This window comes from Chlamydotis macqueenii, chromosome 4, assembly GCF_036417535.1.
Source record: "Chlamydotis macqueenii isolate bChlMac1 chromosome 4, bChlMac1.mat, whole genome shotgun sequence".
Classification (NCBI taxonomy): Eukaryota; Metazoa; Chordata; class Aves; order Otidiformes; family Otididae; genus Chlamydotis; species Chlamydotis macqueenii.
Window position 1 is genome coordinate 24003131 of NC_141559.1, and position 21431 is coordinate 24024561.

At 40.3% G+C, this 21431-nt stretch overlaps 1 protein-coding gene across 1 annotated transcript; it reads right to left on the reverse strand.

The window, feature by feature from the left end:
• Nucleotides 1–621: 621 nt before the first annotated feature.
• Nucleotides 622–14800, reverse strand: CSGALNACT1 (chondroitin sulfate N-acetylgalactosaminyltransferase 1). The gene is made up of 7 exons (XM_010122376.2): nt 14167–14800; nt 6613–6829; nt 5283–5384; nt 4308–4486; nt 3811–3905; nt 2602–2683; nt 622–2241 (listed from the first exon to the last, which is right to left on the reverse strand). The coding sequence occupies exons 1-7, from the start codon at nt 14798–14800 to the stop codon at nt 1958–1960; spliced, it is 1593 nt and encodes a 530-aa protein (XP_010120678.2). The 3' UTR covers nt 622–1957.
• Between the last annotated feature and the right edge of the window lie 6631 nt (nt 14801–21431).

A 21431-nucleotide genomic window follows, 5' to 3' on the forward strand; every position in this document is an offset into this window, starting at 1 on the left:
TATCACCTACAAGCAGCTCAGCTACCATAGCTCTCATACACATTCAACAAGCCATGCCTGTCTCCTCCTACTGCATAATATTTGTAAAGTTACTCCATCAAAACAAAGCCCTTTATAAACAATTTATCACATATTCTGGGAACAAAAAAGTTCTTTGGAGGACCTACTTGAGTTATTGCTGAAGTTTTATGGTAAGTGATGTAATTGGGGGTTGGGTTATTTAAGCATACAGAGTTTCCATTCTTTTTGTATTTTTGCAGTGGTTTTGAACATTTGATGATTTGCAAGGGAAGTGCAATGCAGATCATTGCATACAACAAAAGACAAACACATGTAAACGTGTCAAGGGTACTTACAGTAGCATGGTCTCTGCAGATTCTGCATGTACTACTTTCAAAAGAGGTTCATAAGCATTCTTCCTACCATACAGTGGCACAACAAATAGCATTTTATTCATTGTACAGTGCTATCTTGCATATTTCTTCCCCCAGGTTTTACAAGCCAAAAACCAAATTAGAATCTGGTTTTAGACTGTCTTGAATTAATCTGAAGCTATGAAACAAAGATACCGCTCAGAGAAATAACATTTAGGTAAGCAAATGGGATTTCCAAGCCCATGCAGTTGGCTAGGATACCTTATAAAGATAAACAGCAGTCAGCATTAAAAGAAAATGCTTTATAAGAGCAGTAACTCATGCTCTCAACAGTTTTCGACAATTGAAAAAAAAATCTATTAAGAAGGAGACTGATTTTTAGGATGCACCTATAACTATCGTAAGGTATTTTGCAGGGTCCAGTAATTCAGCACAAAAATTTATTTTGTTAATTACAAAAAGCTTGGTATGCCCTCGGCAAGATTCTGTATTTGGTTTAGAAGGAATACTTTGGTATAAAGTCAGAAAATGTTCATCAAATTCGGTATCTGACATTCAGAGTTTAAAGCCTCCTACTAAATTAGTACTCCAAGTTGATATGTATTTCCTTTTCTTCAGCATGGTAAAGCTTCTGCCTTCCAGCACCGAGGTTCTGTAGAAAAATCACTTCACTTAACTGAGTTCAGTTCCCATCCACAGGAAACACAGATCTGCAGAGCATTTTCCAAGTGTTGAAAGGCTGTACTATTTCCTAGTAAGGCTAGAAGTAGAAAACCTGAAGTATGACAGAGTAATTCCCAAGCAAAACTAACTTAATTTAAAAATAAATCTTGAGATACTTACAGTATTCTAAAGCAGAAACACACCATCTGATCCATGTGATACAGACATGGCTCATTGCTTTTGGTTCACTGTCCACAGAAGAGAACAAACACTACTCTCCAGCATTTTTGAAACATCACACTTGACCAGTAGGCTTTCTCTTCCTGAATTTTAGAAAGCACTGAGATGCCTCTTATCTCTGAATGAACCAAGAACATCCTGTAAGTGCACTGCTGCTGTCCCTCTGCCCCAGCCCCTTAAGGGAAAAAGATTTTTGGTCACTCCAGATTAACCACTGTTAATAATGAGATGTCCTTCTCAGAGCAGGAGCTCTGTACTTATTAAAAAATAGCCCTTTTTAGATCTGTAAGGATAGATGTAGAAAATAACTCATTATTTGCCCACCAAAGGGTCGATCCTTTAAATAACTGTAGACATCTTACAAATATTTCAAGGGAAGAGTACATCCATTTGTTTTTGTGAATACCACACTGGCATTCATGTAACGTTCATTGTCTCCGTGACCTTGAGTGTTATGAAGTGCACAAGTCTCCCCCAGAAGCAAAAGCTGAACAGTCAGGCTAACAGAGTACATAAAAGCCCTATTAAGAAAAAAAAAGCACTTTCCCTCATCTTCTTCTGCTGCCATCCTGCTATAATCTCCATTCTCTTTCAGTCTCATCCAGTCTTTTCTTGTTACCAACTCTTTTCCAAAACACCATATTGTCCAATTCAGAGGCTTTTTGCCTCCCTTTCTGGCTTCATGTCTTCTTACTGCTCAGTTTCTGTCTGTGCAGGTGCATCTCAATCTCTTGCTTGAAAACAAGCATCCCAAGCTGGCCATGAGAAGCCTCGTTCATGGCCTTGGACTGCATGCACATTTTGTACTGCTCTGGGGTCAGCTCATCCAGACATTGCTTTTCATGCCACAGATGGAAGAGACCTCTGACAGGCGTTCGGATCACGATGAGGTTGCTGTGAAGGTATTTGCGGTACAGATGTACATCTTCACCACCCCAGCCTTTAATGTCCAGATCAAAGCCACCTGACACAAACAAAATCCAAAATAAAACTATAAATATATACTAGCAAACTCAATGCTATTAATTGCACTACAGCTGTTCTCTGGCTCCAGTCAGCCCTTTAAAACAGCCATACTTTTTGCCAACATCAAAGTGTCCAAATTTTTTAGCTTCAAACCTTTCACTATCAGATAAAATTGCTTATTTGTACTTAGCAGCACTTAGATTTTAGTAACCTCTATGTCACCTAGGAATAGTCCGAACATTTAACCAGAGCACTGCTGCAACTTAAAAGCATAGACAGACTGGCCAAGGAAAGTGAAGCTGATCACAATTTTCTGTTTCAGTAAAAAGGCAGATGTATTGGAGTGTATTGTTCTTACCTATGTTAATAAAATCAGATCTGTACTGGCAAGTCATCCCAAAACCGAAGTCTCTCCAAAATCCAGTGTCTTTTTTAATAATCTGCATGGAGGGAAAGGAATGTTTATATGTGAGCACAAATTCTTTCAGAGTAAGCAGCAGACAAGTCCCTGAATGTAGTGAGAAATAGGAGCAACTACACTTTTATCCTTCCCCATGTAAATCCATGGCTGATCCTGAAGCAGTTTTTGTAGATACTCATTGCATTTTTCTGCCTGCACCCCCCCCGACAAAAAGCCATGTCATTAGCTGTCATGGATAACCCCCCTGATCTGGAATGATCAGGCTTTGCTCCATTCCTGCTGATCTAGACCAAGTGAAGCAACATCACATCACTCTCTGGAGTTTGCTTCTTTGCAGGCAAAGCATCCTCCAAAAGCATTAGTTTCTATGGGATCCAAATCCAATATCAGAAACATACTGGTAAACCAGTCAGACTCTGCTATAAAGCAGATGGTGGCATCTGGATCATGGACCACAAAAGCTCTGGAAGAAAACAGTGGTTCTAATCTGCTCGCATAACTGATAGCTTTTTGATTACCAAATGGAGAAGGAAATCAGTGGAGTTATGCTGTGTTATATCAGTGCCAGATTAAAGCCAGAAGGGACAGCTCCCAGCATGTCACTGAACTCTGAAACAATGTGGTACACTTCAGAAACACACTGTCTACTCACACGCAGTTTAATCACAAACTGTGGGATGGGAAAAGCCACTGTAGTTGTTCAAATAAGTGGGGGAATAACTGTGACAGCCCCTGGAAATCTGTTTTCATTGACTCATCTAAGGGTATCTATGCTTTTTACAAATGTCAGGTCTTCCAGATGCAGGCAAAGAAACTGTTCAATGCAAGGAAGAAATGAGAGCAAGATCAGGGACTCTCACCCCAAGACAACACACCATGGGGGAATTGTTCGATAATCTGAAAATCCCTTTTGGCAGAGAAGCAGACACAGTTTAAATTCTTAGGTTCCATCAAACAAGAGTTAAAATAAATGAAACTTAACTGCAGAACTCACAGTAAGGTGACTGCTGTAGTTAATTTTGCATGTGTGGTAGTCACTGTAGTCACTGTGCACAAGGAATAGGGAAATGCTACCCAAGAGCACATGCACCTTTGAAAAATGGTTTGTTCAAATAAAAGCAAGCATTCAGAGAAGCATGTACTTACCAGCTGCTGTTCTAAAGATGGGATGGAATCATGGCGGCCATAAATTATACTCGGGTTATACTGGCTGAAGAGAACAGGATAAAACACCTTCTTCCCTAGAAATGACAATGAGTTATTTTTTTTTAAAGCTATATAAAACACACTTCACACACTCACAAGATGCTGGCCAGGCCAGGCCAAATCCAGACAAAGTCATACAAGTTTTGGACTGTTCTTTGCATGAGAATGTGAGTGTGAGGATATAATTAACAAAAAGATCCTGTTCCAGAAAGCACAGGTGCTGAACACAAATTCAATCACACTGGGAGCAGGAGTGTTATAACCTTTCAAAAGGCAACCAGCAATGGAATTTTTATACATGTCTTAATTAGTTCTCTAAGCTTGAAGAACGATTTACAGCAGCTTTGTTACCAACTCAAAGGCAAGAATACTCTGATGAAGGCTGTTACACAATAGGTAAAAAATCTGTTGAAAGACAAATTCATGGGTAGCAGTACCTGGCTGTGTGTTCAATCTACAGGAGTTCAGGAATTCAGCTGTGAAGTATATGTCCACATCGCAAAAAAAGAGAACAACATTGTTTCCTTTCCAAAATCTAGCACCAACATCTAATCCTTTGCCCCTGGAAAATTCTTCATTCAACTGGATAAACGTGAAGTTCTTGAAGTTGGCTGACCTAGAAGAAGGAAAATATTCAGCAACTTATCCCGTCCTTCCAGCTCTTAATACAAGTGGGGGCAGGAACCCAATATGAAAAATTAACCTAGAAATCTGTAGCATTGCAGTTCTGAGAGCAGTTTGAGGGAAGAGATGTCCTCTTTGAGTCTTGAGGCGATTTCCACTACATCTAGATTCAGAGCTTGACCTGTGTACTCCTATACTAGAGCTCCTGTCACAGGCGTTCTTCGGGCAGACTTCACAAAAATCCCAACAAGTCTTAGAAGGACAAAAATATCTTTAGTAGGCAAATATAAAATCCCTGTGGTCATATTACTGTATCTATACAAGTGTCTTCGTCCCACGTAGAGATGATAACAAAAGGCTACACTGCCACATGACCTTGACAAACACAGCTATGCAAGCAAACACAACAGACCACATCTGGCCAAAAGCATCTACTTCTTGTGTGCTCTACTGAAATTGTCTGTACCTGCCTTTGGAAGTCAACATTCAGTCCTAATAGTTAAAGCCACTTTCAAAAGCACTACAGAAGTTACCAGTGAAGAAAAAAAGCTGAGGTAAATTCAGTAAAATCTGCTTTGTCGTTCTAAAAACCAACATCACAAAAACACAGATATGGGACTATGGAGGTAACACCATTTTTATCCTGTATGAAGGAAAAAAAAAGCCATTTTCTCCAATGCAGTTTAGAACTTTTCAGAACAACTACAAACTTGGACAGCTATCTAGTCTCCAATTCATGGTATGATTGCTGTGTATGAACAGCACAGATCAGATATTCAGGTACTTACTTGGAGGTATTTTCAAGTATTGATTTGACTTCATTCATTTGTTCTTTTCCAAAGTAAACGACAGTGAGGTGAATTCTCCTATCCTGCTGAATGCCCATTTCCCTAGAGAACAGAGACAGATTTGTGACTTGACCCAGAAGTTAGCTTTCTTCAATAACCTGTATCCACTGGGGAAGGCCATGTAGGGTGAATCTTGGAAGGCATTCCTTGGAGATTCACTGACAGAGATCCTTGTCCTGACAAAGAGGCTCACTATCTCTGTTTGATGGGACAGAAGACTATCTTTGGGTAGATTAGGAAAAAGCTCTCTAAGCAGTATTTGTTATATTAATAGGAGGACACTATTAAAAAATGCCATCCAGCCCCAGGAAGAATGACCTGGTACGCAATAACCCCAGGACTCACGAGAATACGAAAAGGGAGATTTTAAAGAAGATATACATACCCTACCTCTTAACCTTGATTTTTTTGTAACAGATATTCCAGAGTTCAGATCTTTGTCATTTTGTTAAGAAACATTTACTAAAATCTAAGTATCAATCAGAGATTAAGCCAGTAGCTTAAGGGTAGGACCGGTCTGAACTAATGCTAGACATCATGCCTTACTTGCGCAAAGTTTAGTCAGCAAGAGTTCATCTACAGTCAGCAGAGAGATCAGCATGACCAGAGGGTGATTTCTCCCATCCTAAAACAAGCATCTATCAGATGGCTAATTTAGACGAGAAGCTTGTTTTTGGATGGCTGTAATTACAAATCCCATTATAAGAGCCAGTATCTGTTGCTAACACAGTCTTTTCTGGGCAGCTATTTAAAGCTACATCTCAATTAAATTCTCCCTCTCTCCCTCTGTGCTGAAAAAAAATAAATAAAAGAAGGTTAAAGCAACTATCCTGAAATTTCAAATACAATTCCTTCTTGTCTCTTATTGTCTTAATCTTTTCTCTAACAGAGCCTGGCAAAGTGTTTGAGAGTACTAATTTCCTTTTTTCTTAGAAATGTTCCTTTGCAACTAATGGAAAATGGAATTAAAGTCTCATGTTGCCACAGTCATGTGTGCCCCAACAAAATAGATTGAGACACATAAGTCAGGTACATGCAAATCAGAGACCCTGATGACTGGAATATAATTGCTTTTACTGCTAATCAAAATGCATTAAACAGCTAAATGCCTTTCAGTGTCTATAATCTCAAAAATGGACTTCTTAGTTGCATGATGAAATATTATGTAAAACTAGCATGATTTCACCGAGTAAGGCCTTGATAACTCATGAAATTGTATCTTACTTTCCAATTAAGAAAAAGCAAAGGCAGCACCGGAATGGAAACCTACCTGAAATTCTGCATGAATTGCCGAAATTTGTTGGCTCTCTTGGCCAATGGCACAATTACATTAATAAGTGTGTCAGCCATATTGACATTTTCATTTTTCACTTTCATTACAGGACCAAACGGCCGGAATAAAACAATCTTCTTGAACTGATGTTTTGTGTCTCCTTTGAAAGTCAGCTCGTACAATGTGCCTTTGTCTTTTTCTGTACGGTAGATCCCTGCGTGAAAACAAAAGGAAGGAGATTTTTGGGCTCCTGGGGGAAAAAAGGACGCAGTCTTCATGTGTTACATCTAAGCTGAAAAGACAGCAGAGGCATGAGATATTTACTTTTAAACCAGTACCAAACCAACCATAATTTGGAGGAGGCTGTCACTCTGACAGGGACACAGCCCTGGGTTGGTTGCAGGAGCTATTTGGTGTTCTTGCAGGCATATTTCTAGGCTTGGCTGAGTTACAAACCCCTGAAGGTTACCAATTGCTCACACTCAGTATAACTCAGCAGACATACTGTCTTTGTTTTTTCAGACTGCTCCAATTGCACACTGCAGGCATGCATGGTAATTGTGATGCAGAGAGACTGCAAAAGACAGCCTTGCCTCTCTGCAATATGAGTGATTAGGCCATCTCCCAGAAAAGCAATTTCCTGATGAGCACATGAATTTTCTGCTTTCTGGGAGGTTCTCTGGAAAGTCCCAAAGAAAACTATGCAACCAGGCCCCAGCAGCCATCAGCTTCACCCACTGCCAGTCAAGACAAAACTCTCCTGTTACTCAGCTCTCAAGAGACTTCTATTTTCTTTGTGGCAATGATGCCCACTCCTGGGTGAGGAACAGTTTGCAAGGATGACACTATGGAGTTTGTCAGAGGCTAGACTCAGGACACAGTCCTGGAGACTGCATTACACAGTCTCCAACGATATTTAATTCATACAAGCATGTACTTTTTTCCTGTATGGAATTAACTTTTAACATACTCGATGGGCGAAAATGATCCCATTGGTTCCCAGGAACTACAAAAGTATTGGTCCTACCCCACTGAAACTCTACTCTGATACCTTAAATTAGATAAATTTGGCAAAATGGCTATAGTTTTTACCCACTTTAAATGACACTTCAGTGTCTATAGTGCATACAGAAATAAAACTTTTTATGGTTAAATCCTTTAGGTTTAAGAAGGAATAATTAAATATTTATTCTAACTACTTGTTAAGCCACTGTACATATCCTAACAACTTAATCAGTAGAAGAGTATAATTGCATTGCCCTCCATCTCTTGTAGAAACTCAAGAGGCAAGCAAAACATGTCTGGAAGAAAACTCTTCCACTTGACTTGTTTCTTCTTCTTCTTTTTTTTCCTCCCCATCTGGTTATGAAGAACAGCTTGACCAAAATAAGGCTTTTTTTTTTTTTTTTTCCAATCTTAATCATTCCCTGATGTGTAACATTGCTATACATCCAGCTCATAGACTGTCAGCTCTGTCTGTATTTCTTATGAAGGTCTGGGTCAAAGGTTTCTTTGAACAGCAAAGTGACATAAGCTCTTAATCTTGTATTGTAGCTTTTACATTGGTATGTCCAGAACATCCCTAAGATAAATGAGGTGTGATTTTATCTGGCCAGAGTTCTGTGGATTGTCTTATCTTCACTATCATTATGTATTTTATTCTTAATGAAGACTTCAGTTGGTTAATGCTAGATGCAGATTTACTGATCTGTTATTCACTTCATGTTTTATTTTTAATATAAATTGATTCAAACAAATGCTCCAAACCTCCCTCCAGCAGAGCAGATGAATCTAGTGAGACAGCAGCTCTATCATTCTTTCACTGCTAGTCTTCCAAAGCTGTGCCCTTGATTCCCCCTAGCTTTTTCTAGATAGTCTGCCCAAGGTGCAGACCATGTTTCCGTTATTGAACTTGAGCCTGCACTTGAGATTATCTGAATGGTGACCTGCATTTCCTCCTCCTGATGGCCAGAGAATGGAAATCTGGGCCTTTGAATTCTGCTCACTTATTTATTCTTACAGAAAGCCTGCTGATGATCTGAGTGCACTCATTTACTCAGGCAGTTTTTGAACACAGGTCTTGCCAAGGAAGTGTGTGATGTAGAAGGTTAAGGTAGCCTTTTGACATTAAGCTAAATAAAAATCTAAATTAAATCTGACTTGCATTGTCTCTAAAGATAAATAAATAGGACTGTTTCACGTCTGACACAGTGAACTGACATTTTTCATAATAACTAACATCTAAATTAAATTAAGCAATTTAGTAACAGCTACCACACAACATTGCAAACTCTTTGCTTCTATGTCCTTTTCTACCTCAGCCAAGAAACAATCACCCCACAAATACCACTTCCCCAGAGATACGTACTACATCTGTGGAATAAAGGAAGTTTTGCCAAATAAGCAAGAAGCACCTTCACACAGAATGCATGTTGTGACCCAAGGGGTCCCTCCTAGTGCTACAGGCACATGAACAGAGGCTGCCTCTAACTCTGCAGTTTTGTTCTTATTCAGGACTTCTACTCCAGCTAAAAATAAGCAGCTTAGGTGAAGGCCAACATGGTAATCCAAGAATTTATAATCCTAACATTTTACCTTGAAGAGAATTGTATGCATGTTTAATGCATGTAATTAAATGTGTTTATTCTTGATGTGCATTTAAACAATTTGTTTTACTTTTTTAACCATCTTCTTTCATTTTTTAAGGATCTTCTTTTTAGAAGCAGAAAACAAAGTGATTTGCCCAAGGTCAGGCAGTGAGCCTTGGAAGTGAGCCTGAATGTCTTGAGTCACACTGGGGACTCACCAAGCAAAACATCCTGCCTTTCACAAGATTTTTCCATTTCTGAAGGCACTACTTCATTTGTGCCATCAGGACTTTTTGATGTGTCGAGCAGCTGCAATTCTAAGAGATGAGCTATGAGGAGAGGAAAAAAAAGTAGTCTCAAAAAAGTAAAACAAAAAAAACCTTTTCCTGAAAACGTTGCTCCTGAAATGAAAGCCTTGGAAAGGCTAGATGTTCACTATGGATAAAAGAAGGTTAATTGATCATCTGTTGCTTCCATTTCAGCAGCAATGTTTCAGAATATGCACCATTTCTTTCAGAGGCAGGGAAAAAAGACAAAGCCTTTGGGAACCCAATGTAAAAAAGTGAACAGGAGCTTTGGGTTAGCAGAGAGACTGGCGTTAAGATAGAGGAAAAGGACAAGTGAGAAGTAAAAAAAGACTTGGGCTGAAGGGTTGACTTGAAGAGCAGTAAGTGTCCAGTCTTCAGAGCAGGAATTCCCAGGGCTCTCTAAAGAAATGGAAAACACTTGATATCCATTCAGCAGGGCAGGTAAAGAAGTTTCAGAAATATACATGGAACTGATAACTAGCAAACAGCAATGCAGCCTTAACAAACTGCTGTTGAGTGGATGACAATTTTAGCCTCAGTTTCACAGACCATAGGTTTCAGGTCTTCCACTGTCAAGCCCATGGTCATTACTTATATTCTGTTAGATGTTGTAGGAACCACTATTAGGATTTATCAGCATTTCTTGTCCCCATTTTAACTTAATATTACGGTGGTCTTCCCACTTCACATGCAGTAAAATACAGCATCTTATCCTTTGAGGAAGAGCATCATCCTTTCTCCCAATAAGCTTCAAGGGCAAAACTGCATCACAGAGCCCACTACCAGTAGTATCAATTTGAGAAAGCAAGGTACTCTTTTTCATTTGTCCCCAAGGCCTTATTTAAAATTCCAGTCATTAGACAGCCACGTACTTCAGATAGGAAAACTTATGATACAGCGTATTTGATAGTGCTATGGCAAGGCACTTCTGAAGCAATCCAGGGATTTTCTGGAACTGTCCCTGTTGGGAAAGAGTATCACCAGGTAGTGACTACATTCACTTATGGAGGCTTGTCAGCATCTCCAAATTATTATCTCCATCTTTGAGAAAATTAATTATTTCCAAATATACTCAGATCTGCTACCATTTACACAAATTAATGACCAGACCTTTTATTCCGCCCACTGAGCAACTTTCTACTGGAAACAGAGCAGTCCTTTGCCTGCTTGTAATACACAGAATTTTCTGATCCTTTTCATGTTTTTTCTTACTAACTCTTCATGGCACAAAAACAGCGAACTTGGTATAAAAGTAGGAGGAGTAAGGGGGAAAGGGGAGGATTATAGCAGCTGAGCAGCCCGAGTGCCTCTATGAAGAGAGAAGCAGAGCAGAGCAGCAGCCGGATGGATATGTTTCGGGCCCCTGGGAGAAGGTGTGGTTCTCTTGGTTTTGAATAAGGAAAAAATGGAAAATTCCACCACATGTCAGCTATTATTCCTGGAAGGAGAACTGTCTAAGAATCCTATCCAAATTTCATGTAACAGCAAATCTGCTGAGAAGGAGTTTAGCTAAGATGTAAGGTACTAGGGTCACAGTTTAATTCCCACACATAAGTGGTTCTGTCTAGAAATTGCAGAGGATGCAACACTTATTTTAAGAAATCTGAGCCACAGCGACAAAACATTTCTCCTTAAATGTAAGAAGTGTTTGCAGAAACATCATCTCTCTGCAAAGACAAGAATAAAGGCACAGAATGGAAAAGAGGAAGAGATACAGACCCTAATCAAATTTATTGCACCACACCACCACCCTGCCTATTGGCGTATGTTAGCAATAAACTAGTACTGAAAAAGTGATAGTAGGTACCAAATGTGACCCACAAGAACAGAATAATCCACACAAGAGCCCCAAGCAAACAAGATTAACTTGCACCACTCTAAATGCTAGTAAGACTCAGGATCAGCAACACACTTGAGTAAAGCCAGTGCCAAAGGCTTTGCTGAATAGGACAGAAACAAAGACACAAGTCTCGCATATCAAGAGCGGCAGTTCAGGTTTTGAATTCTGTCTCTGACCTCGATTACCTGATTTTCATTTCAGCACAACCCTTCACCTGCCAAACCTTAAGACAAGGGCAGTAGCTCCACCTTTAACATAAGAGACACACAGCTTTTGTGTGCTGTTATTGCTAAAGCAGCTGAAAGATAAAAAGCTTACAGGGTTAAGTGGTATTACTTTCAGTGCAGACCTGGGCCATATCTCCCTGAATGCTCCAGCTACCCTAGGCAGTTCCAGAAAATGAAAACACCTGGCTTTGCTGGCTGGGTTACGCCGCTCATGGTTGCTGTGTTGCTGGATTGGTATGAAGCTGCCAGCAGCTGCCATGGAATCCAGCATGTTACTAACTTGCTGCGTAGGCAGTGGCACCTGCAGAGCACTGTCTCAAAAACAAGTTCTGAGTACGAACCACACTTCAAATGTAGAACTGGAACATAAAACTCAGTCCCTCCTTCTCCTGCTCAAGTTATACAGAGCAGAGAATTTGTTTGTGCTTTGATCATCAGTTTTTGCCGTTCTTGGAGAATGGAGGAAAAGAGACTGCCAAGAGATGACAGAGACTTCCAAACAAATTCTGCAGGGAAATCTTCTGCCAAGTCAGCTCTTTGTTTCCAGCCCTGATACATGGATCTCTGTATTTGCAAACAAATTGGTTTGCACTGCTGAGTAAGAATGAGAATTTGTTACCTTGCACCTAGAGAAGCAGAGGCAGTGCCCTGCAAGGGAGGACAATAGGAAAGTTTGAGCTCAGACTGAGCTGCCTGCAGGACTTCAGTTTTTTGAGTTCCATGTCACATGCAGGCCTTCCTCCCTCTGAATTATTCCACCATTGTATGTGAAAACCAGCAAGGCCGTTAGTACATGAAGAACCTCCACAGAAACAGCACTGCAGTGTGCATCCTTTCCCCATGCCTTTCTGCGCACTAGATTCTGCCTCATTCCCCAAGGGCAGCACTTGTACCCAGGCAAAGACCCTTGATTGTGTATAAAGGCAAGCTCTAAGCAAAAGTGTAACTTCAATGGAGAATTAAGCAATGTATGGTAGGAAACATCTCCTCCTTTCCCCTCACCCTCTTCCCCTGAAAGAGCTGATGCCAAACAATTGTACATGCTTGTTCAGCTCCTATAATAAACAGTAGAAACATATTTTGAAATTATAAATCTCCATGATGCATTCAAATACTAGCAGCCAGCAGCACTTCCCAGTTCCCTGCCCATGCCCTGATCCCATCCCTGAGCAAGACGAATTTGACAGGTGTGGAGGAAGAGCCTGGACCTGCCTCAACAAGGCCTCCACAGTCTGAACAACTCATGTCTCTGCAATGGGAGGCATCTGTCCAGCACTGCCTCAAGAAACTATTGTCTCTCAATACCATGATCACTGGAGAAACTTATACAGGGAGTGGAAATAAACAACTTGCCATTGCACAACAGCAATAGTTCATCATCACATGGAGGATGCATTTTACTCTGTTCTATTCATAAATATTTGATGAAGAAAACAATCCACAGAAAAAACACTAGTGATTTGGGATAAGCACGGAGGCTTTTGTTCAGCAGAACAGAGCAGTCATTCCATAAAAGGTAGGCATCTTACCCACATACCCTCTAAGTCTGTAGCACAAGCATCTGAAGATGAGGATGACAAGTTTTTCCTCCTATACTAAATTCAGCTAGGCCAGCTGTGGATTAAATCTCCCTTGCAGATAACACTATTGAACAATACGCAGGGAACAGACACTTTACAAGTAAAAATACAGCACACTCATTGAATGAGAAACAGTAATGAGCCCTTGGAAACAAAATCTGTGAAATCTTGTCTTGTATCATGTTTCTGCTGCACATGTTCCTGCCATGTAAACTCAGAGCTGCCATGCAGCAGAGGCTAACCTGAACAAGTATCAACCACAGAGACATCACAACTCCTGGAATACATCTGATGCCTTTGGCTGGCTAGGAAAAAGTAGCCCGACTGGAAACAAGTAAGCACTTCAGATTTAATGACAGAAGACATTAAGTAAATGCTGGTTGCTGTTAGAAGTGGCACTTTAAAAATCCACACTTCCTGCCTCAATATGGCATGTAAGGGTAAAGACTGTTTAGCTCATTTCAGAATCCAAGGGCTAAGGTGCACCACGCCCAGTATAGGATATACCCTGTAAAGGTTAAGCTTTCCTAGTCATTTAGAGTCACAAGTGCCACCAGCTGAGTTACGGAGCTCCTCAGCTGCTGTCCTCAAAACCTGTCTTGCCACTCAGTCTCTGGCAGAGCCGTGCACATGGAAGTAAGGGTAACATTGGAGTTTGTATTTAAACTGCAATTGTCAGTCTTAACACTTGTAACAGATCTTGGATTGCAGCCTGGTCATTCACTCCTTGCTTTGTCAGTTCTGAGGCAAGCGCATAACTAGAAAGCTGTGAGCACACATTGGTGGTCACCACCAGAGGCTGGCAGGCTCTGTTGTCACAAAGTCCCACTCCCCAGGAAAGCTGCCATTCTTTAGTTGTGCATGAGACAGCATCGCTGGGTCACAGCACTAACCCCGTCCCAGACATTCGTGCTCTGAGATAATGCCCATCTTCCTCAGCAGCACAGTCACAGCAGAACCCCTCACCAGCACTACGTGGGCCTTCTAACCTCCTGTCTGCATACAAACCTTCAATGAAGTCAGAGGCTGTGTATACACGGTGTTCTGCATTGCCATCCCGCTCTGCATTGTTCAAACTCCCAACAGCTAATTCGATCACCTCTATCAACTCATCTCGCTTATCCTTCCTTACAGGTTTCTCTTCTGGATGGCGTGTCAGCCCTGTCTCCAGTTGGTACACCTTCTGCAGGGTAAAGCTCTCAAAGGGCACCGTTGCATATTCTGTGGACAGCTTAATGCCGCTGTGCACCTCTGCTTTGTCTATTTGGGAACGGAGGAAAGCCAGTAGGTTAGCCTGGGCCTTCTCTGGGTTACTGTGGTCAAGCCGGATGTTCAAGGGGTCTGGGTACTCGTTCTGCACACTCTTAAGCAGCTCACTTCTGCTCTGGAGCTCAGCCTTCAGCTGGGCAATTTGTTTCTTCAAGTTGATGATGTAGTTGCGGTGTTGCTCTTCTCGCTCTTGCAGAATAGCTTCATATCCCTCCTTCACAGTTGGACTGTGTACCCTGGGCAAGGCAAGCTGCTGGTTGTCACCCTTGGGTGTGCAAGCCAACATATAAACAATAGACACGGAGCAACAGGCCACCACCAGCAGGCCTACAAGTCGGGGGAGAAACAGAATAAATCCTCGTCGGAGAAACATCTCTCAAAAATCAGAGTCTAATCCCACACATGCAACGGTTCTTATATCCATGCAGAGCCACAGGGGTCCCTGGACTTGGAGTATTCTTACACAGATGCATGTATGTGCAGGAACTGGATGTTAGCTCCCTTAAAACGTGTGCTCTGCCTTTATATTGGGCACTCTCTGATGTTTACCCAGCAGGACCAAAAAGACAAGCTGTGAAGCAAACAGGACACCTCCTGATTCTCATGGCAACACCTATGCTGCTGCAATGTGATTAGCTGGTGGCTGATGGAGCCTGAGGATCTGAAAGACAAATGACAAGGACAGTCATTCAGGGATGTTAGAATGTGGTAATTCAGTCCAGACCATTGAGAGTGTTTTAAGAATTTACCTCATTTCTCAACTGCTCTGCTATATCTCAGAGCTGTAAAGTGCTTCCGCTAAGGCCCAAAAGGTGCCAAGACTCTTGTGCAAGAAATCCTGTATGCATGCATTTAATTTTACTAAAATGACTTGGCCTATTGTCAATGAAAAACTAGTCCAGGCCTCAAAGTCTGCCATGCTTTAGAAATATTAGGAAGTCATTATCTGTTACTTTCTAGTGGGATGTTAAGGTGCTCAGTTCATACAAGCAATGATGGCCCTCCAAGTGTTCTCAGCTCTTGGAGTGCTCAAATTTTGAAGTCAGTCAGTCCCACAGCTACCGCATACATTTCAGCTTCCAGGCATGTTTTTCCAAAACACCAGGTGGCAAATACAGTCCTGTTTGAATACATGAAGCCTGATCCGGAGCAGAAATTTGATAACCTAGAAACTAGAAATTGTTACCAAGGGCAACTGCTGCAACAAACATGTTTGAAATATCCTACCAGATGCTTCCATAAAAACCAAAGAACTAGGGATAGGATTTTTTCAGGAGCATTCGGATCAAGTCTTACTCAAAATCAGGGGAAGCTTTTTTTCTATCTAGGAGGCTGTCATCGTTGCACACACTGTTACAATTTTAAGGCCCTCTTCTGTTTCTCATGTTATAAAAAGTCTTGCAACAATGTACAGTACCGTGAACATTATAATTTTTAGTAAGACTTCCTCAAATATACTTAGAAACAGGAAAGAAAAATTAGATAACTGAACATGAATATTGATTTAGCCGTAACCTCCATTAAAACAATTGCACTGAAAACACTATCAGTGGGATTTTCAAAATCCCTCAGTTTTGGCCCAAATCCATGCCAATGCAAAGAACTTCATCATTTACACAGCTGACTCAAGGCTGAGTAACATACTAGATTATATTGTGACACTGCATTGTTAGACTTGAACACAAACAAATTAACCACTTGACACTCTCCCCTTGGATGCATGCATGACATTATGACACTGCTTTTGACAATAGAGATTCATAGTCCTTTTAGTCATACATCCTTGCTGGCAGACCCTTAAGTAAAAACAGTTTATCTAAGAGTAAGAGTTTCAGAGTTATTTTCATTTTTTTTCTAGTCTTGAGTCAAAGTAGGACTGTTTATAACTGCTACATGACTTCCCCACCTGTGTCTTGATTCACTATTACTCTATATATAGCAGTTATGCAGAAATATTTCTGATCTTTGAACTGTTATCAATATTTCATTAGTCTGCAGAGCTTCTAGGAAAAAAAAAAAACCACTTTGAGAGTAGGAATTGAGGGGAGTAAAGTGAGCTATAAAACTACTACTGTATTCTTCTCAGAGTAATGCTGAATGACTATTATAGTATTTATAGGATTGTCCAGAAAATGTTAGTGTTCTCAAAGGAAGAATTGTTGATGCTGAAGAAAATATTCAAGCAGCAGGAAAAAGGACAGGATGAAGTTGGTGCCCTTACCTTCTTGCTGTGATCTTCTCTTTGGAACATCTTGGTCTGCTACAGCTACTTCTCAGCTTGCCACAATCATCTCCTATTTATCTCCCTTTTTATGCCCTTCCCAGAAAATGTGCATACTATAAAAAGCACCGTCAGCCTCAGAACACCTCTTCATTGCTTTCACATTTGCCAGCTGCCTACATTTTCAGTCTGTCTCCTGTGTGGTGAAAGGCTGTAGTGGAGACGCCTCCTATAGATGCTCTATAAAAGCTGGTCTCCTGCAATGTAAAGGAGCTTGTCAAAGCAGGGAAAATTAATCTGGGCATTTCTAACTCCACAACAGATCTGGCTGGAAGACTGCAAGAAGGTAGTGTGCAGTGAGACAGGGTCAGGAAGTGGTAAGTACATAAAATAACTGCTGTGCTTGTATGCTTCACTTCACACAATTCGTCCATTGACTGCATTGGCAGAAGCTGAACATCACTGAAAGGATTAGTTGTGTTAACACAGTATAAACTGAAATTACATCTCAATGACTTAGATAAACACACAATTTCATGTCTATAAGCAGCAACAGACTTGAGTTTTGGGTAAAGAGCTCTTCAAATGTTGACTGTAATATATGTAATATATGTAAATATATGTGTAAATATATGTGCATATATAGCTATCTTCACTAAAACATACTGGGTCTTCCTATGTAGTTTTCTAGTTCATAATCTCACATCTCAAAGATGAATCTTTAAAAACACTTCACGACGGCAAATTAACTGAGCTACTTTGTCCTTTGAACCACCATTCTCATAATGAGAAAATGGGGATTTCCACCTTCTTCACAGGGATTTTACCATTACAACTGGAAGCATTCTGACAACAAGCATTCATTACTTGCCCTCTGTTGCTAGATCTGTCTTATTAAATTGTACTGGTGGCTTCAGTGGCATTGCCTTACAGTGACGAACATTTAAATACACAACTCTTACTGTACTACTATCTCATGGGCATGCTTGTGAAAGCAGTTACAATCTCTGTCAGTGCCAAAATAAGCAGATTACTTTAAGTCAACACTGAAGGTGGTCACAGCTAAGGCATCTCAGCTGCACAGACAGTACCAGAAAGCTACGGATGGCAACTCCTCCTAACAACCGTTCTGTTGATTTCACTAGACCTACATACACAGTTTCACACCAACTGAGAGAGCCTGAGATGAAGTGGAGACAAACTGAAATGTCAGGTTTTTTCCAGGAACTGACAAAAACACCTCTGTATTTCACAGCAGTCAGCTGCATCAAGTAGTTTTAGTCTATTTGCAAAGAGAAGCTTTAATGAACATGCAGTGGTTAGTCTGATAGCTGAGGAAAAGGACATTAATTCTAAAAATGCTTCTGTTTGCAAAAACATCTTCAACCTCAGCTCAACCTGCTAGCCCAGTGAGAGGTCAGCCCAGCTTACAGAGATGCTTTTCACTTGTTTTCAAGGAGCCTGGGCCCAAAAATGATCTGAACACAGAAACAGGTTCTGTCACCGCTGTAAGCACTGTGTAAACAGTTCAGCACCGTGGAGGGTGCTGCACTCAGTCATAGGGAATGGCAAAACTTAACAAAATTGGTTAGTTTGAAATTTTGGATGGTACACACCCACCACTGTTACTCACCAGCATCTGGATTTTTAATGGACTGTAGAGATACAGGAAATTTATCTCTGCACAGAAAAGACCAGGTATTTAAATTCTGAATTTTTTACTCCCAAAAACCAAACTGAGAATTTGTGCAGAATATATCTCTGTATATGTATCTCCCCTCTGAGCTCTACACTCTCCTCGCTCTTCACGTTGAGGACAGAAATGAATGGCAAAAGAACAGTCACATTTACAGAGACAGTGATCTCTCAGCACGTATGGCATGGGCAACAAAAAAAGTAAAAAAAATTTTTTCTGAAATTACATTTTTCTTTTTTTCTTTTTTTTTTTTTTTTAAATAGAGGCAGTGAATGGCAAAAGCTGCAATTACTTTTTGTGTAGGTGTTTGAAACATCTTCACTGAATACCATCATATGCTGCAGTGAGATTTCACTAGAAACATATTAATCTCTAAAATGAGTTGCGGGGAGGAGGAAACAGATGTTTCACCCAGACTTCAAGGGCTTTACAAAAAAAACCAAAACAAAACAAAACAAAAGAAGACACTTTGCAGCCACTTGGTATTTGCCTTGAACTTTTTAATTACAAGGACTGCACTGCAGATGGATTAGTCTGCTTTAAACGTTAGGGACAAGATTTTTTCCTCCCTTTAGCCTCCCAAGAGAAATTTAAGCCACTCAGCAGAATGGGACATGTCACTGAGATTAAAATCTAGTCTCCCACAAGTGTTTAAGGTGCATGTGGAGGGAATGCAAAAGGAAATTATTTCTCCTTAATGTCAAATCATGATTTCTCAACTACTTCTCAGCCCATTCATCTGCCCAGGGCTGAATTCAACAAAAGGCTGCATAAAGAAAAGAACCTGTCTGATAAACTCACTGGGTGTACTTCCATAGCCTTCCTGTATTGTCCTCTGTTAAAAACAACACCATTGCTCCCTCCTAGGTTGACACTCACACATCCCAAACAAACCACTTAAGTTTGCAACTGATAGAGCGCTTGAAACAGAAATAAAGGATTGTCAAGAAACAGAGTCCAGAATGAAATGCTAAATGCTACTTGAAGACAGTAGACAACTTACTGTAAAAATCTTTGTTTCCTAATCTTGGATTCCAGAGTAATCTTCAACAACAACAACAACAACAAAATCTTACTTGCATTGCCAGACACACTCTCAAAGAGAAAAGTCTCAGTATGTAACCCTGCCCACAGAAAGACAATTACACTGTTCCCCTCTATAATTAACAATTACAATCTGATTGTCTTGCAAATAGATTAAAACAACTATTAGAAGCAGTCTTAAACAAAACAAGAAACCCTTAAAAGCATTAATGTGCCTGGAAATATCACGTTTCCTTCTTGTGAGAGAACCGCAAAGTGGCTGGTTTTACGTTCAAGATACTGCTATAGGTTTCCTACTCTGAAAGTTACGAAATCAATGCAGAAGTCATAACTTTTCCCTTTGTTAGTACTCTGGACCCCAGTGCTGCTAATTTAATTGGTTCTCTCTTACCAAGGGAAATCAGTAGCTTTACTTAACAGCACCATCTGCCACACCACTTCAGTTGAGTTCTGAAGTGCATGTGTACTTGTGCTAGACCATCCACTTGTGGTCTCAATGCTTGTGAAGGTGACTTTCCCAAAGACAGTCCAGAACAGAAACCAAGAGGCACAAGCCTTCTGCTGTTACATGCACTAAATATGCCAGAGTTGTTTCAACTTTTACAGTAGTCATTATTTCTATTACAGTAGAAATCCAGTAATAATTATTTCTTTTAAAGTATCATTATTTCTATTTAAAAAACAAACAAAAAAAAATCAACGCTCAAAAGACTCAAAAGGAGTACTGGGGTCTCTTTGTCCTCCCAGTACATACACATCCTGTGTCGGGGTGTATCAATGTGGATATACACACACAAGAGTGAAAGCGCCACTGCTTTCCACACTCCACTGTAAAGCAAACTATTTTAAAGCAGAAAACCACAAAGGTTGAACATCAATTAAGTTCTAACTACATCTGAAAAGAACCAATGTAACATCTAAAATGAACTCCACACACCAATAACATCATTGTTTATTATAAAAAAAAGAACTATTACTTGACGTAACTGCAATGACACTCCCAGAATTGCTTTCTCTCCCCCAGAACAATGTTATCTGTTAAAGATGGCAGTTATCCACAGATCAATAACAAACAATTGCAAATGTCTATATTAGGAATGCTATTTTTTGTATGAGACACTCAGATTTCCAGCTTGCAACCACAAGACGCTACTCTTCTCTGCTAAACACACTGACTTGTAGGTATATAAACCTGCACATCCTCAGTACAATTGTTAGCTGACAGTACTATGGGACACTTCCAAAAGCCTTTACAGGACTTTCCTGGAAGTTTCCACCACTCTATTTATCCTCCAGCAGCCAATGTGACTAATGCGTGCCCTGTCAAGCTCCAAAGAGAAGATGTAAAGAAGAGAGAACAAGTATGCACTGCTGCTTCAAAGATGCTGTGACTCATGAAGATTTACTCCATGCTACCACAGGAAAGAAATTACAATGCTTTTCTCTAAAGGACCATTTCTTATTAACAAGATCTGACCTGAAGTTTTAGGAATTCAGTTGCTCCAAAAGTGTTTTGAACTTAGCTAAAATGCAGGTGAAAAATTTTAGTTGACCTGGAGTTTAGCCTGGTCTTTTAAGAGCAAATTAACAAACCATCATAGTTGCCAGTCCTAAAAATTAATGTTTGGGCTGAATAGCTGAGATGCCCAACTTAGCTAGAAGATGGGCACCTTCTGAATACAATTTTCAATTTAATTTCATTTAGGTAAGTGCCATCTCAGTTTTGTAGATGCATCAGAGTAACATTTTATTCCAATCACGTGATGCTGCAACAGCTCTATACAACATCAAGGATAACAGCATGCTAATTGAGAACAGTTTCTTTTTGCATAAAACCAGCTAACAAAACAAGGACAAGCTACAGCCAGGGAACAGCTAGAATATACTACCCTAATTTACTTTATTTTAAAATCATGCATATAGAGGGCTTCCAGAAAAACTAAACTCAGTTTTAATGTAGAATCATAGAATGGTTAGAGTTGGAAGGGACCTTCAAAGGTCATCTAGTCCAACTCCCCTGCAAGGAGCAGGGACATCCCCAAC